This window comes from Pocillopora verrucosa, chromosome 7 (genome assembly GCF_036669915.1).
Source record: "Pocillopora verrucosa isolate sample1 chromosome 7, ASM3666991v2, whole genome shotgun sequence".
In the NCBI taxonomy this organism is placed as follows: domain Eukaryota; kingdom Metazoa; phylum Cnidaria; class Anthozoa; order Scleractinia; family Pocilloporidae; genus Pocillopora; species Pocillopora verrucosa.
In genome coordinates this window covers 4,791,500-4,805,666 of record NC_089318.1, presented here as the reverse complement: position 1 = coordinate 4,805,666, position 14,167 = coordinate 4,791,500, and the positions used below count along the sequence as shown (strand labels likewise).

Sequence of the window (14,167 nt, the reverse complement as noted above, 5' to 3'; positions counted from 1 at the left end):
CATACATATAAAAGAATTCATGGATTTTGCTTGTGGCAAAGTGTTATTAGAACGCCACTTCAAACAAACAAACCACAAAACAGTTCTAGAAGTCACCATGTGACATTGGCAGTTTTGTTCTCGTCAAATGATCACATATAAAGCTATTGTCCGTTTTGAGAAAAACTGTGCCCGAGGTCTCTTTGTTGTTTCCCCTGTTCTTACAATCCTCTTCTATGTTTTTCTTTAAATTGTTATTGCTGATGTTTATTTTCACCTCGCACTTAGTTTTTTATGGTTTGTTTTTGTCTACTTGTTGATGTTGTGTTTTTTCCTTTGTCCGGCTTTTTTTTCTCATATGTCTTCCTTTTTTTTTCCTCATTCTGCTTCACAGCTTATCCTTTTTCAATAAATTGTTTTCTATTTGCTCGTGATTTTCAACAACTTTTTCACAATTCTTTCATCTATTTATCTATTTCTTTGTTGCCACAGATCCACGAGAACCAAATTTTAAATATGAAGAGGGCAATTCTTTTGGCGACATTTATGCTTGTTTTACATCAAACAAAAGGTAACGCATTCCTCTCGTCTTTATTCATCTTGATTCAAAAATTATTAATACCATTTACAATTCCTCGTAGGCTTCATGAATTGACGATTATATCTAAGCATTACGAAAAGCAATTATGAAATAAAGGAATTTAAATCTGCGATTTTCTCGCCGGTTTAATTTGGATTCCTTAACATTTTGTCATTATAAAGTGTCTCTTTTCTCACAACTACAACTAAATGGAATGTATTATTACCCTTCATAAATGAAAGAGTTAGAGTTAAAAATTGTTTTTCACTCCCTGTCAGGTCAGACGTCGGCCTCAGTGACTTGTAACTCCAATCACACTGTGAGTATAGTGATCTCAAACGTGGATGATGTAGAATTTTGGGACCCACCAGAGTGGAGAACATCGACAAACACTGCAGCGTGTCAACCCACACTTGATAATGATGCTGAAACAGTTACCTATGAAGCTCTATACCTCCCTGACTGTGCTTACGAGTCAAACCAGAAAGATGGAGAAGTTCAATACATCCTCAAAATCAGCGCTGAAAAGACTGCAGGTGATCCAGTTACAAAGCAGTTGCACACTTATGACCACCTGTACTACGTCACGTGTAACTACGATAACACTGGCAGAGCTTCGGCGAGTTTTGTACCGATCAAGAACCGAGGGGCTAACGACACAGGTATGCAGCAACAGCATGTATAATTTACATAACAATCTCAGAATGCATTCCTGCAAAGAGGAGATTCCTGAGGAGCGTCTATCAAACCTTTGCCACCGAATATATTGACCAGCCTTCCTTCAGTGGCTGATGGAAAAAAAGGAACAAATAATCCCTTTGTCAAGATATGGTGGATTTGATTTCAATTTGATATAAAAAATAAAGTGGCAGAGAAACATTTGGAGTAGAGTACTGGAGTAGCAGTTACAGATCATTGAAAAGATATCTCAACTACACTGCATTCAGTTTACTAATCTAGCCTTGCATTTATCAGGACGAGCAAAATCCTTGAATAATGCAAATGTGTTCGATAAAGTATTTTAAAATTTCTTTTGCTTTGTTTTAATTTTCCTTACTGGCTTTTGTGGTCTCTTTTGTCATTTTTAGAGGGCGGAGTTTTCACCTTTTCTCTCATGGCGTATATGGACGACGAACATAAGATACCCGTTTACGGCTCTGTCGATCTGGATGTAGAGATTTTCTTCAAAGCTGAAGTCGAGACTCAAAGCAATGCACCCAACCTTGACTTGTACCCTGTGCGATGCTATTCATCACAAAGCAATAATCCAGATGATACTGGTGCTAACTTTACTCTTATAAGAAACGGGTAAGAATTTCTGAGAAAAATTTGCCCGGTATACATGACTAATATATAATTACGACAACTATGATAATAATAATCAATAATAATTTTATAACATTTTAGCCAGAGCAGGACCCACCTCATCGAAGAGCTCCTCAGTGAGGTTTAGCACCTCAAAAAAAGGAAATGTAAAAATATCTGACGAGGTTAAAAGTGAAAAACATCTAGAAAGATGTGGATTTGATTTGGCATATATGCATACAAATGTACAAATGAATTACTTCAAAATTCGAGTTTCAATCGTGATTTATGAGGTAATCGCATCATTGCTCAGTTTGTTCCAATAATCAATACTTCTGTATGTAAAGCGTCGTTTATCCCAGTTTGTGTTGAAATTTTTTGGTATCATTATTACTCACTGTGGTTCTTAATCTAAGTGAAAGATGGCCGCCAGTGTAAACCCCAGATAGACTGACACTTAACTTTATCATAAAGAGTTCTGCCAGGGTTTCTGTGAGACAGTGTCAAACATGAGTGAGTAACATTGTTTATTTCTAGAAGAAATAAAGCTCCCCTTAAATAATGAAACCCATTCACAATTTTTTTCAGTTCCTTGCCAATAAATGGTAAGCCTTCCAAAGAACCTACCATTGTAGTTTTCGTAGGCAGCTATTCTTGTATGCTGTGTGCCTGGTATCAACTCAGTAAAGAACATACAGCCGATGCTATGGATTTACCTGGATCTTGTCCATTAAAGATAATTGTTAATTTAAGACATTGTTACCTCAAATAGTAAGAGGAAATATACTTACATTAATTAATTGTACCATTTGTTATCATTACTTCGTAGTTGTGGCAGCGATGCTGTCAGCGAAGACCTCGACGACACATTGACATACAATTGTACCGATGGCGACAAATATGAAATGTTCTCACTCAAAACTTACCGGTATTTTGGGGCAGAAGCCGGAGCTTATGTTTACATCCACTGCGATTTCAGAGTTTGCTTGGCAAATGTAGTCAATACCAAATGTCAATGTCCAGATAATGCTACCTCTTGCGTAGGTTATCCTTCCATGGATGTTACACAAGCACAGATGCGTAGACGTCGTTCAATCTCCGATTCCGTGGATGAGTCACAGCTTTATCATGTTGTCTACGGTCCATTAACCTTTAAGCAGGAAGAACTTAACAAAGATGAAGGTAAATGATAATTCATAGGGCTTTTATTAATGGAACAGGAATTTTGTCAGGTGCTTTCGACATCCTCTGCTAACCAAGACTGGTTTTCCATAATAACTGACCAAGTTAGAAATAGAGGCCGCACGGGGCACCTTGTAGAATCTAGAAGATAACTTGAATACGTCAGATATGATACAAACGGAACCATATGCAATATCATATAGCGTAATGAAGACTACAGAAAATTAACAGAGGCTGGACAAGAAGCTCCAGAAAGACTATGGAAATGTTCCTTTTCATATATTTTCAGTTTCTCTGCCTTTACTGATAGACACGGAACGTTTTAACATTATAATCTACTTACGCCCTGGATAGTTTAACTATTGTTAACTACTATTAACCTAAAATCTATCGGCTTCATTTCAGTTGCATCTGAAGACCAAGAGGAGACCAGCCAGTCTTTCCAGATGGTAGCAATTGTTGGAGCAGTATGTGGTGTTGTAGCTGTAGCTGTCATCTGCGCTACTGTCTACCTTGTCATTCGCTATCGCAACAAACGCTCGCAAAATGGAGATCTGTACGTGGTCACCTAAACTGCAAACACCATTAAGCTATATTGTGCAAACGCAGGAATGTTATGCTTTTTGAATTTACCAAGAAATACTCAATGAATGATGTGACTTATGAAGCAACTAGTAGTTTAGCAAGATTTAGTTGAGTTGCGGATGTTGATTTAGACATAAAAATTTCGCTTTTTTTAAACGAATAAATGATGAATCGGCTTTTTTCTTCAGAGTATGGTGGGAATCAATAGAACTTCAAATTCAATCGGATTTTTGTCTTATCTTTAGTGGTAAGGTTGATTTCGTTAGCTATAACAGTGAAATCGTTGTACGCCTATATTTGCAAGTCATTGTTCATTCAGATAATTATAAACGACCCTTCGTTTTAGTCTCACATTGTATCAACTTTTCAAAACTTGCACACAAGCCTTACAGACAACATTAAGTTTACACACAATTTCAGGCTAATGCTAGTCTTGTTAAGTATACCCAAGTCGCATGCGGGCCTAATAGCTTTGCCATTCAACGGACGTAAGCCGCCTTGTTGGTGAGGCACCAGTACCAGTGTAATGTTTTAGAATATTTAGAAATCTCGAGCAGCATCGCAATAAAATAAAAGCACCTCGGTGACTAAGGATACAATCTCTATGGTGATATTTTTTTTCATGAATATTTGTATACTAAAGAACGGAAAGGCACTCTTCCTTTATTTGGCGATCAGTCTCAGTTTTAGCGCCATAGAGTGTTAAAATCTGAAAGGAGCGTTCGAATTTGTTTCGTTCTTTAACATAGAAGGAATCCTTGGTCTTTGTGACAAGGGAAGACACAGAAAAATATTCAACAGGCACTTGAACAATTGATGTGATTGATTCCTGATGTTTCCTTAACGACCAGTCACGGTTTATCGCCTGAGGGGGAATGGAAAATTTTTTTTTGGGGGGGGGGATCACACGCTTTTCAGGAGGGAAAAGGGGGGAATAGTCGTTGCTTAGTAGTATAAAGTGGGGAAAAAGAAAACTGACTGCCAATGAATGGGTGATCATTACAATACTACAGAGCCTTAAGAAGAATCAGGTAAATTTTATTGTGACATAACCGAAATATACAATTTCGATACAGCGTATCTCATGGCCATCAGACTCCGGAGAGGTAACAACACTGTTAAAGCAAGAAATTTTGATGAGTTCTGTCTATGATTTTCATTGCCTTTTCTCTTTTATTCGGATTAACTGCGCTGTTTGAATGATGCATCCATTTTACGAATATCACTAACGCAGTCATACCGTCCCCTATAGGCAAACAGCCTGCACAGAACTCAGCCAGCATTGAAAGAACAAAGAAAGGCGTCCAGGCCATGAGGAACAAACCTGTTAAAATGCTGAAGGTCAAGGCAACTTTTCGCTCTTCACGGACTTTGCAAGCAACGGCTTCTGCCGTGTCCAAGCCCGGGGTTCTACGAACCAGCGAACTTGTAGTTCGGAAGATCTTTGTGTACATTGTCAGTATCAAAATAGTTGGTAACACGAAGCCGACAGTGAAAACGGAGACTGTATATGCTCTTTTAAGCGTTATCGATCTTTGCATTTGCGAGAGTGCCGCCATGATCACTGCTACAAGCCATGCTGTTGATATCGAGGTTTTGTACACACGAGTCGTTAACGTGCCGTAGGTAAATGGCCTCGAAATTACATAGCAAAGTTCGATAGCAATTGCTGTAAAATGAAAGATGGAGGCCAAGGCACTAAATATATCAAAACACAAATAAATCTCCGGCAAATGTATTAGGATATTCTGGAGATTAACAAACGTGAAATCAGTCCATATCGACACGGATACAGCTCCAACCAGTAAATCTGAAACAACCAGGCTCACGATAAAGATATTAGTGCGTGTGTGAAGAAAAGCATTGCGTCTGTAGGTTGTTATCACGAGAGAGTTTCCTACAATGATGAGAAAAGCCAAGGCCTGAAAAAACACCAGCAAAACATACGATGGTGAGCGCGATGAACCAGGAACTTCGGAAGTCGTATTCATCACCTCTTTTTTTTTTCAAACGAATGAATGATTAATCGGCTTTTTTCTTCAGATGATAGTGGGAATCAATAGAATTTTCAAGGTTAAGCGAATTTTTGTCAAGGTTGATTTCATTAGTTCAAACAGTGAGGTCGTTGTAATCCTATATTCGCCTGTCACTCTGATATGCGCGGTTCAAATAAACGACCCTTCGTTTTAATCTCTCATTGTTTCAACACCTTGCACACAAGCCTTCTAGCCAACGTTAAGTTCACACGAAATTTCAAACGTTGTGGGGAACAAGAATTGTTAGTTTTAATACTTAGGACAAAGTTTACTCTCTATTTGCTGCACAACAACGGCAGCGTCGTGATTATACTAACACTTGCCAAAGTCCCCCCCCCCTCCCTTCTCCTCTATCCGACCCCCCTTCCAAGGTGCTAAATGATGACCAATCCTCACTATTGAGAGTGGTAGCGTAACCGAGCGCAAAATTCAGAGGTCTTTGTCTCGATTCTAACTGAAGTTAGAAGTTCAGGTTTTTTCTCTGACCCACGCTCGTGAAAACAAATGACGTACAAACAAGATCTGAAATTAAAATTCTTCTTGCAAAAGGGAGTTACGAGGTCCATCCTTTGTCTTTCGCCCGTAATACATAGAATAAACAACCAAAATAAATAGCTAAGACGTTACGGATAAAAAGATATCTAGATCTCAGCTTAATTAACTAACAGACAGAGTGCTTGATAACTTTTGAATCTACAGTCATATTGAAATAGTTGTCCTGAGAGATCCTTTCATATCGTAACACAGATATCTTTGAATTGTTCACGTTTTTCATAGGGTCACCCGAAGTGCATATGATAACTGACTCATCGCGTGAGTGAATGATGTGCATAGCCTCGTACTTGTCTTCGTGAAGACATAGCTGCCACTTAGTAGTTCACTCCAGATACTTGGCGAGGTCAGTTTAAAGTAGCATATGATCTGTAAGTGGGTAGCGAAGTAAAGGTGGGGGGGGGGTGGGACTGATCCCGTTTCACTCACAAATTTCAGAAAAATTCACGCTTTACTCATATAAAAAGGGACAACTTCAGATCTCTCTTCTTACGCACAAGGATTTCATAGAAAGTTTGAAGTTTTCTTGAACTCAAACAAAAAAAGTCAGTGGGTAACGTTTATTTCAGGAGGCAAATCATGCCTCACGCTACTTCATAAATTCAAGAATCACGCTGGCTTTACGTAAAGTTCGTGTGTCAGACATCAGTTAGTTTGACCTTAATCACGTATGACCTTAAACCCTTTATCGCCAACCCTGTAAGAGAGCACCGTTACGCACAATGACTTTAATTAACGCTTCAGTTTTGCTCTTAAGTTTCAATATAGTCCCATTCTTACTGACATTAATTCCGCCTTTCGCTTTTTGTTTATTGCAAAAATAGTTCGGCAAGAAATAACTACTTTCAGTTGGCTATCAGACTCCGGAGAGGTAACAATACTGTTAAAGCAAGCAGTTTCCATAAGTTCTGTCTATAATTTTCATTGCCTTTTCTCTTTTATTTTCAAAGGAAATAATCAATTATCGCGTCTTGTTAATTCACAGTTCAGTTCTGTCACCGTGTTTGTTTATTCGATAGAGGAGGAAACTTTTGGTAAGTTTGAAAGCATGTGTTTGAATTTTTCTCGTCATCTTTTGGGATAAGGGTAAAATAGAAATGCTTTCCACAAAAATACAGGGCTCTCGAACTAAACGATGAAGTCGTAGTATTAAGTGAAAAAATTGTTTCAGTGCCACTGTAATAATATTTTTGTCTTGATGGAGGGTGTCAGTTAATCCGGATTGTGACCCAAGAAGTTAAAATTCCTAGCAAAGAATATAAAATTATTCCTCTCCCTGAAAATCGTAAATTATACGGAAAGGCGAGCTTTTTCGGCTTTTTTTTTTGGCTTCGCCACCTATCACTTTCAACGCTTCACTGAGGGCTTAGACTTCAACTTACGATCTGAGGAAAAATAATACAGCTTCTCTATCATCTACAAGCTGTAAAAACAATACTCAAGAAAAGGTATATTGAATCAAAGAAATGTTTCGTAACGAAATTTCACCTTTGGGTTCAGTGCTAAGTAAGTCGTGCGATCAAAGAAAGTGTTGTTTCGCCTTGAGGCAATGATTTCTCATCGCTATTTACGGAATTTTTAGAACAAAACAAAGAAATAATAAGGCAGTTCACGAAGTCACGAAAATAAAATTCTGTATTTTCACTTTTATCAGAGCCAGACACAACCACTATAACAGATTTAGTTGAGAATGGTGAATTGATCTGAAATGAACTTCAGTTAGCAAGCCACTCATTGAATTCAATCACGTTTAAACCTGAATGTTTCGGTCCAATTCTTCAGGCCGCAGCTAAGCTCGTGAAGCAGGTTTTTGATTTTCTCAGTTGCCTGTTTTAATCATGTCTTGCTGACTTATCGAGAAACATTTTGTCGCTTAATTCTTTGCATTTCACCTGTTCGGGTTGAAAACTGTTTTTTCGGTCCCTAGCAATATCACTCAGTCAATACTCTGCAAGCGCCTTCCACGCTTAGTTGAAGATTCAAACGTAAATAACTGCCGGCGGCTTTCATTAGCACCTTTAACATATTCAAGCCAAAAATCATTGGATTATTCAACGAAAAGGGCACCTCAAAGGGATAAAGCACCAAGTTTTAAACCAGCTGAGTTTTAATGTTAAGGTAAGAGCCTATTGTGTTCTTGTGACATACATATAAAAGAATTCACGACCTTTCCCTGTGGCAAAGTATTGTTTGTAAGCCGCTTCAAACAAACAAACAACAAAACAGTTCTAGAAGTCACGATGTGACATTGGCAGTTTTGTTCTCGTCGAAAGATCACATATAAAGCTATTGTGCTAAAGTTTCATTCTTAACATAGTTGTAAATCATTATAAAGGAATTGTTTTATTATTTTGAAAATGGGAATCGTCCGCATAAGAAATATATGTTAATCGCCAGCCGGGGAGGTCCATATTGAGAAAAACTGTGCCCTTGGTCTTGAGGTACTCAAGACCAAGGGCACAGTTTTTTTCCAATACGGACTGACCTAGGTTGATGGATAACATTTTTATTTTTTTTCTTAAACTTCACGAAATTCTTTCCAAAAGAACCCGAATGATTTAGGGCTGTAAATACGACAAGATCTTCAATAAACGGAACAATTTTTTAGCGAGTAAACGTTAGTTGAAATAGAAGTTGTGCAAATTAAAGAGAGATGCTTCACCGAAACATTTTGCATTGCGTAATGATAAAGGTGATTTGAAAGGTTTCCAAACAAACTTTGAAACTTTTTTTTTTTTACAATTATATCTGTCACAATATGACACCTGTCGATAAGAAAGCGCGTAAGAATAAAAAAAACGCATGCACACTTTTGAAAAAACGGAACTAATTTAGCTGGGAATGTCGCGATGCTTATGTTTTCTTCAAAAACAGTCAATGATCTTTCGGAAAGTAATATTCACTCTCATCGACGATAAATTAATGTTCGAAGGTTTACCTCTGTTTAGTTATTAAATGGCAAGAAAAGTAATTGTAAGTAAATTCAAATTTTGTATTATGAAGTTGTGAGAGTTTGCTCGTTTGTTTACTGCAATGGCGTGTGTAAATCTGGTTGTTCCTCCACAAAACTAAATTCGAATAGTCGGCCGGATAGTCAGTCGGTTCGTATTAGGAAAAACTGTGCCCTCTGTCTTGATTACCGCCCGAGACCGTAGACCTCAAGCACAGTTTTTCCCAATACGGACCTCCCGGCTGGTGAATAACATATATGTACACGGACTGCGCTAAGAACCAATCAGATCGTAGAGTTCGTTACCGTGCCCTCTGAGAAGAAAATAAGTAAGAATGTCATGAATAGAAATCATGTATGCTATTCTTTGAACGATAAAATTCATGTTTTTAGTTGTTTCCGTTATTCTTACAATCCTCTTTTCTGTTTTTCTTTAAATTCTTATTGCTGATGTTTATCTTCATCTTGCACCTTGTTTTTTATGGTTTATTTTTGTCTACTTGTTGATGTTGTGTTTTTTCCTTTGTCCGGCTTTTTTTTCTCGTATCTCTTCCTTTTTTTTCCCCTCATTCCGCTTCACAGGTTATCCTTTTTCAATAAATTGTTTTCTATTTGCTCGTGATTTTCAAGAACTTTTTTTACAATTCTTTCATCTATTTATCTATTTCTTTGTTGCCACAGATCCACGAGAACCTAATTATCAATATGAAGAGGGCAATTCTTTTGGCGACATTTATGCTTGTTTTACATCAAACAAAAGGTAACGCATTCCTCTCGTCTTTATTCATCTTGATTCAAAAATTATTATAACCATTTACTATTCCTCGTAGGCTTCATGAATTGACGATTATATCTAAGCATGACGAAAAGCAATTATGAGATAAAAGAATTTAAATCTGCGATTTCCTCGCCGGTTTAATTTGGATTCCTTAACATTTTATCATTATAAAGTGTCTCTTTTCTCACAATTACAATTAAATGGAATGCATTATTACCCATCATAAATGAAGGAGTTGGAGTTAAAAAATTGTTTTTCACTCCCTCTCAGGTCAGACGTCGGCCTCAGTGACTTGTAACTCCAATCACACTGTGAGTATAGTGATCTCAAACGTGGATGATTTAGAATTTTGGGACCCACCAGAGTGGAGAACTTCGACAAACACTGCAGCGTGTCAACCAACACTTAATGATGGTGCTGAAACAGTTACCTATGAAGCTCTACACCTCCCTGACTGTGCTTACGAGTCAAACCAGAAAGATGGAGAAGTTCAATACATCCTCAAAATCAGCGCTGAAAAGACTGCAGGTGATCCAGTTACAAAGCAGTTGCGCACTTATGACCACCTGTACTACGTCACGTGTAACTACGATAACGCAGGCAGAGCTTCGGCGAGTTTTGTGCCGATCAGGAACCGAGCAGATAACGACACAGGTATGCAGCTCTGGTTAAGATAACAGCATGTATAATTTACATAAACAATCTTAGAATGTATTCGTGCAAAGAGGAGATCCCTGAGGAGCGTCTATCAAACCTTTGCCACCGAATATATTGACCAGCCTTCCTTCAATGGCTGATGGTAAAAAAAGAATCAAATAATCCCTTTGTCAAGATATGGTGGATTTGATTTCCATTTGATACAAAAAATAAAGTGGCCGAGAAATATTTATAAGAGCCTGGCATGATTTTGAAAGACAGCCATGCATGCGTACAAAATGCATTCGTATTTCGTTTTGAGATAGAGAAAGTTTTACTTTTCATCCTTAACGCTACGGAACTATCCAGAGCATGCCGGTCCAAAAAGACTTCTTATCATCAATTAACCTGAAAAAAATGTAGAATTTTTAAACTGTTTTTTTTCGTCAATTAGTGATCTGTAACTGCTACTGGAGTAGAAGTTATAGATCATTGAAAAAATATCTCATCTGCACTTCATTCAGTTTGCTAATCTAGCCTTGCTTTTAGCAGAACGAGCAAAATCCTTGAAAAATGCAAATGTGTTCGAGAAAGTCTTTTAAAATCTCTTTTGTTTTACTTTTCCTTACTGGCTTTTGTGGTCTCTTTTGTCATTTTCAGATGACGGATTTTTTACCTTTTCTCTCATGGCATATCTGGACGACATACATAGAACTCCCTTTAAAATTTCTTTTGCTTTGTTTTACTTTTCCTTACTGGCTTTTGTGGTCTCTTTTGTCATTTTCAGATGACGGATTTTTCACCTTTTCTCTCATGGCGTATATGGACGAAATACATAGAACTCCCGTTTACGGCTCTGTTGATCTGGATGTAGAGATTTTCTTCAAAGCTGAAGTCGAGACTCAAAGCAATGCACCCAACCTTGACTTGTATCCTGTGCGATGCTATTCATCACAAAGCGATAATCCAGATGATACTGGTGCTAACTTTACTCTTATAAGCAACGGGTAAGAATTTCTGTGATAAAAATTTGCACGTTATAAATGACTAATATATAATTACGACAACAATGATAATAACAGTGAATATTAATTTTATAACATTTAAGACAGAGCAGGACCCACCTCATCGAAGAGCTCCTCAGTAAGTCCAGCACCTCAAAAAAAGGAAATGTAAAAATATCTGACGAGGTTAAAAATGAAAAACATTTAGAAAGATGTGGATTTGATTCGGCATGTAGGCATACAAATGAGCAACTGAATTACTTCAAAATTTAAATTTCAACCGTGATTTATGAGGTAATCGCATCATAACTCAGTTTATTCCAATAATCAATACTTTTGTGTGTGAACCGTCGTTTAACTCAGTTTGTGTGGACCGTTTTGGTATCATTATTACTTAATGTGGTTCTCAATCTAAGTGAAAGATGGCTGCCAGTGTATATCCCGGATAGACTGACACTTAACTTTATTAAAAAGAGTTCTGCTAGAGTTTCTGTGAGATATTAACTGACTTCTGATCAAACATTGATCAGAAGTAACACTGTTTATTTCTATAAGAAATAAAGCTTCCCTTAAATAATGAAACCCATTCACAATTTTTTTCAGTTTCTTGCTAATAAATGGTAAGCATCCCAAAACCCTTATTGGAACCTCCCATTGTAGTTTTCATAGGAAGCTATTATTGTACGTTGAGTGCCTGGTATCAACTCAGGCAAGAACATACAGTCGATGCTATGGATTTACCTGGATCTTGTCCATTAAAGATAAAATGTGTCACCTCAAATAGTAAGAGGAATTATGCTGACATTTCTTAATTATACCATTTTTCATCATTTCTTTATAGTTGTGGCAGCGATGATGTCAGCGAAGACCTCAGCGACACATTGTCATACAGTTGTACCGAAAGCAGCAAATATGAAATCTTCTCACTCAAAAGTTATCGGTATTTTGGGGCAGAAGCAGGAGCTTCTGTTTACATCCACTGCGATTTCAGAGTTTGCTTGGCAGATGTAGCCTATACCAAATGTCAATGTCCAGATAATGCTGCCACTTGCGTAGGTGATCCTACCACTGATGTTCCTCCGAGACCGGTGCTGAGGCGTAGACGTCGTTCAATCTCTGATTCTGTGGATGAGCCACAGATTTATCATGTTGTCTACGGTCCATTCACCTTTAAGCAAGAAGAACTGAACAAAGATGAAGGTAAATTATGATTTACAGGGCTTTTAGTGATGGGACAGGAATTTTTGTTTGGTGCTTTCCACATTCTCTGCTAACCAAGACTGGTTTTCCATGATAACTGTCCAAGTTAGAAATAGAGGCCACACGGGGCAAATTGTAGAACGTGGAAGATAACTTGAATACGTCAGATATGATATAAACGGAACAATATGCAATATCATATAGCGTAATGAAGACTATAGAAAATTAACAAAGGCTAGACAAGAACCTCCAGAAAGACTATGGAAATGTTCCTTTTCATATATTTTCTGAGTTTCTCTGCCTCTACTGATAAAAACGGAACGCTTTCACATTATAATCTACTTACGCCCTCGATAATTTAACTATTGTTACCTACTATTAGCCTGAAATCTATTAGCTTCATTTCAGCTGCATCTGAAGACCAAGAGGAGACCAGCCAGTCTTTCCAGAAGGTGGCAATTGTTGGAGCAGTATGTGGTGTTGCGGCTGTAACTGTCATCTGCGCTACTGTCTACCTTGTCATTCGCTATCGCAACAAACGCTTGCAAAATGGAGATCTGCACGTGGTCACCTAAACTGCAAACACCAATAAGCTGTATTGTGCAAACGCACCAATATTATGGTTTTTGAATTTACCAAGAAATACTCATTTGAATGAATGATGTGTCTTATGAAGCAACTTATAGTTTAGCAAGATTCAGTTGAGTTGCGGATGTTGATTTAGACATAACATTTCCCTTTTTTTAAACGAATAAATGATTGATCGGCTTTTTTCTTCAAATGATGGTGAGAATCAATAGAATTTTCAAAGTCAATCGGATTTTTGTCTTATCTTTAGTGTTAAGGTTGATTTCATTAGCTGTAACAGTGAAGTTGTTATACGCGATTCAGATAAAGGACTCTTAGTCTCTCATTGTTTCAACTTCTTATAACTAGCACACAAGCCTTACAGACAACGTTAAGTTCACACATAACTTCAGGCATAGTGAGTCCCACGTATCGTAAATTTTTATCACGTATGACAAACTTTATACTCTATATGCCGGACAGCAACGGCAGCGTCGTTATTTTTCTAACGCTTTTATGATATCTAACTTAATGCTAGTCTTGTTAAGTATACCCAAGTCGCATGCGGGCCTAATTACTTTGCAATTCAACGGGCTTAAGCCGTCTTGTTGGTGAGGCACCAAACCAGTATAATGTTTTAGAATATTTAGAAATCTCGAGCAGCATCGCAATAAAATATAAGCACCTTGGTGACTTAAGTATACAATCTCTGTGGTACTTTTTTCATGAATATTTGTATGCTAAAGAACGGAAAGGCACTCTTCCTTTATTTCGCGATCAGTCTCAGTTTTAGCGCCATAGAGTGTTGAAACC

The 14,167-nt window shown here is 37.6% G+C and overlaps 3 protein-coding genes across 3 annotated transcripts; 2 read left to right on the top strand and 1 right to left on the bottom strand.

Annotated features, from left to right (window-relative positions):
* The first annotated feature begins 476 nt into the window (after positions 1–476).
* LOC131773081 (ZP domain-containing protein-like) lies at positions 477–3,618 on the top strand. The gene is made up of 5 exons (XM_059089045.2): positions 477–550; positions 838–1,221; positions 1,648–1,867; positions 2,694–3,046; positions 3,452–3,618. The coding sequence occupies exons 1-5, from the start codon at positions 496–498 to the stop codon at positions 3,616–3,618; spliced, it is 1,179 nt and encodes a 392-aa protein (XP_058945028.2). The 5' UTR covers positions 477–495.
* Positions 3,619–4,749: 1,131 nt separating this feature from the next.
* LOC136282429 (D(1B) dopamine receptor-like) lies at positions 4,750–5,622 on the bottom strand. Its single transcript, XM_066170086.1, has one exon. It carries the CDS (start codon positions 5,620–5,622, stop codon positions 4,750–4,752), a length of 873 nt encoding a protein of 290 aa, XP_066026183.1.
* Positions 5,623–9,855: 4,233 nt separating this feature from the next.
* Positions 9,856–13,362, top strand: LOC131773073 (ZP domain-containing protein-like). The gene is made up of 5 exons (XM_059089036.2): positions 9,856–9,929; positions 10,218–10,601; positions 11,371–11,590; positions 12,429–12,787; positions 13,196–13,362. The coding sequence occupies exons 1-5, from the start codon at positions 9,875–9,877 to the stop codon at positions 13,360–13,362; spliced, it is 1,185 nt and encodes a 394-aa protein (XP_058945019.2). The 5' UTR covers positions 9,856–9,874.
* Positions 13,363–14,167: the final 805 nt, after the last annotated feature.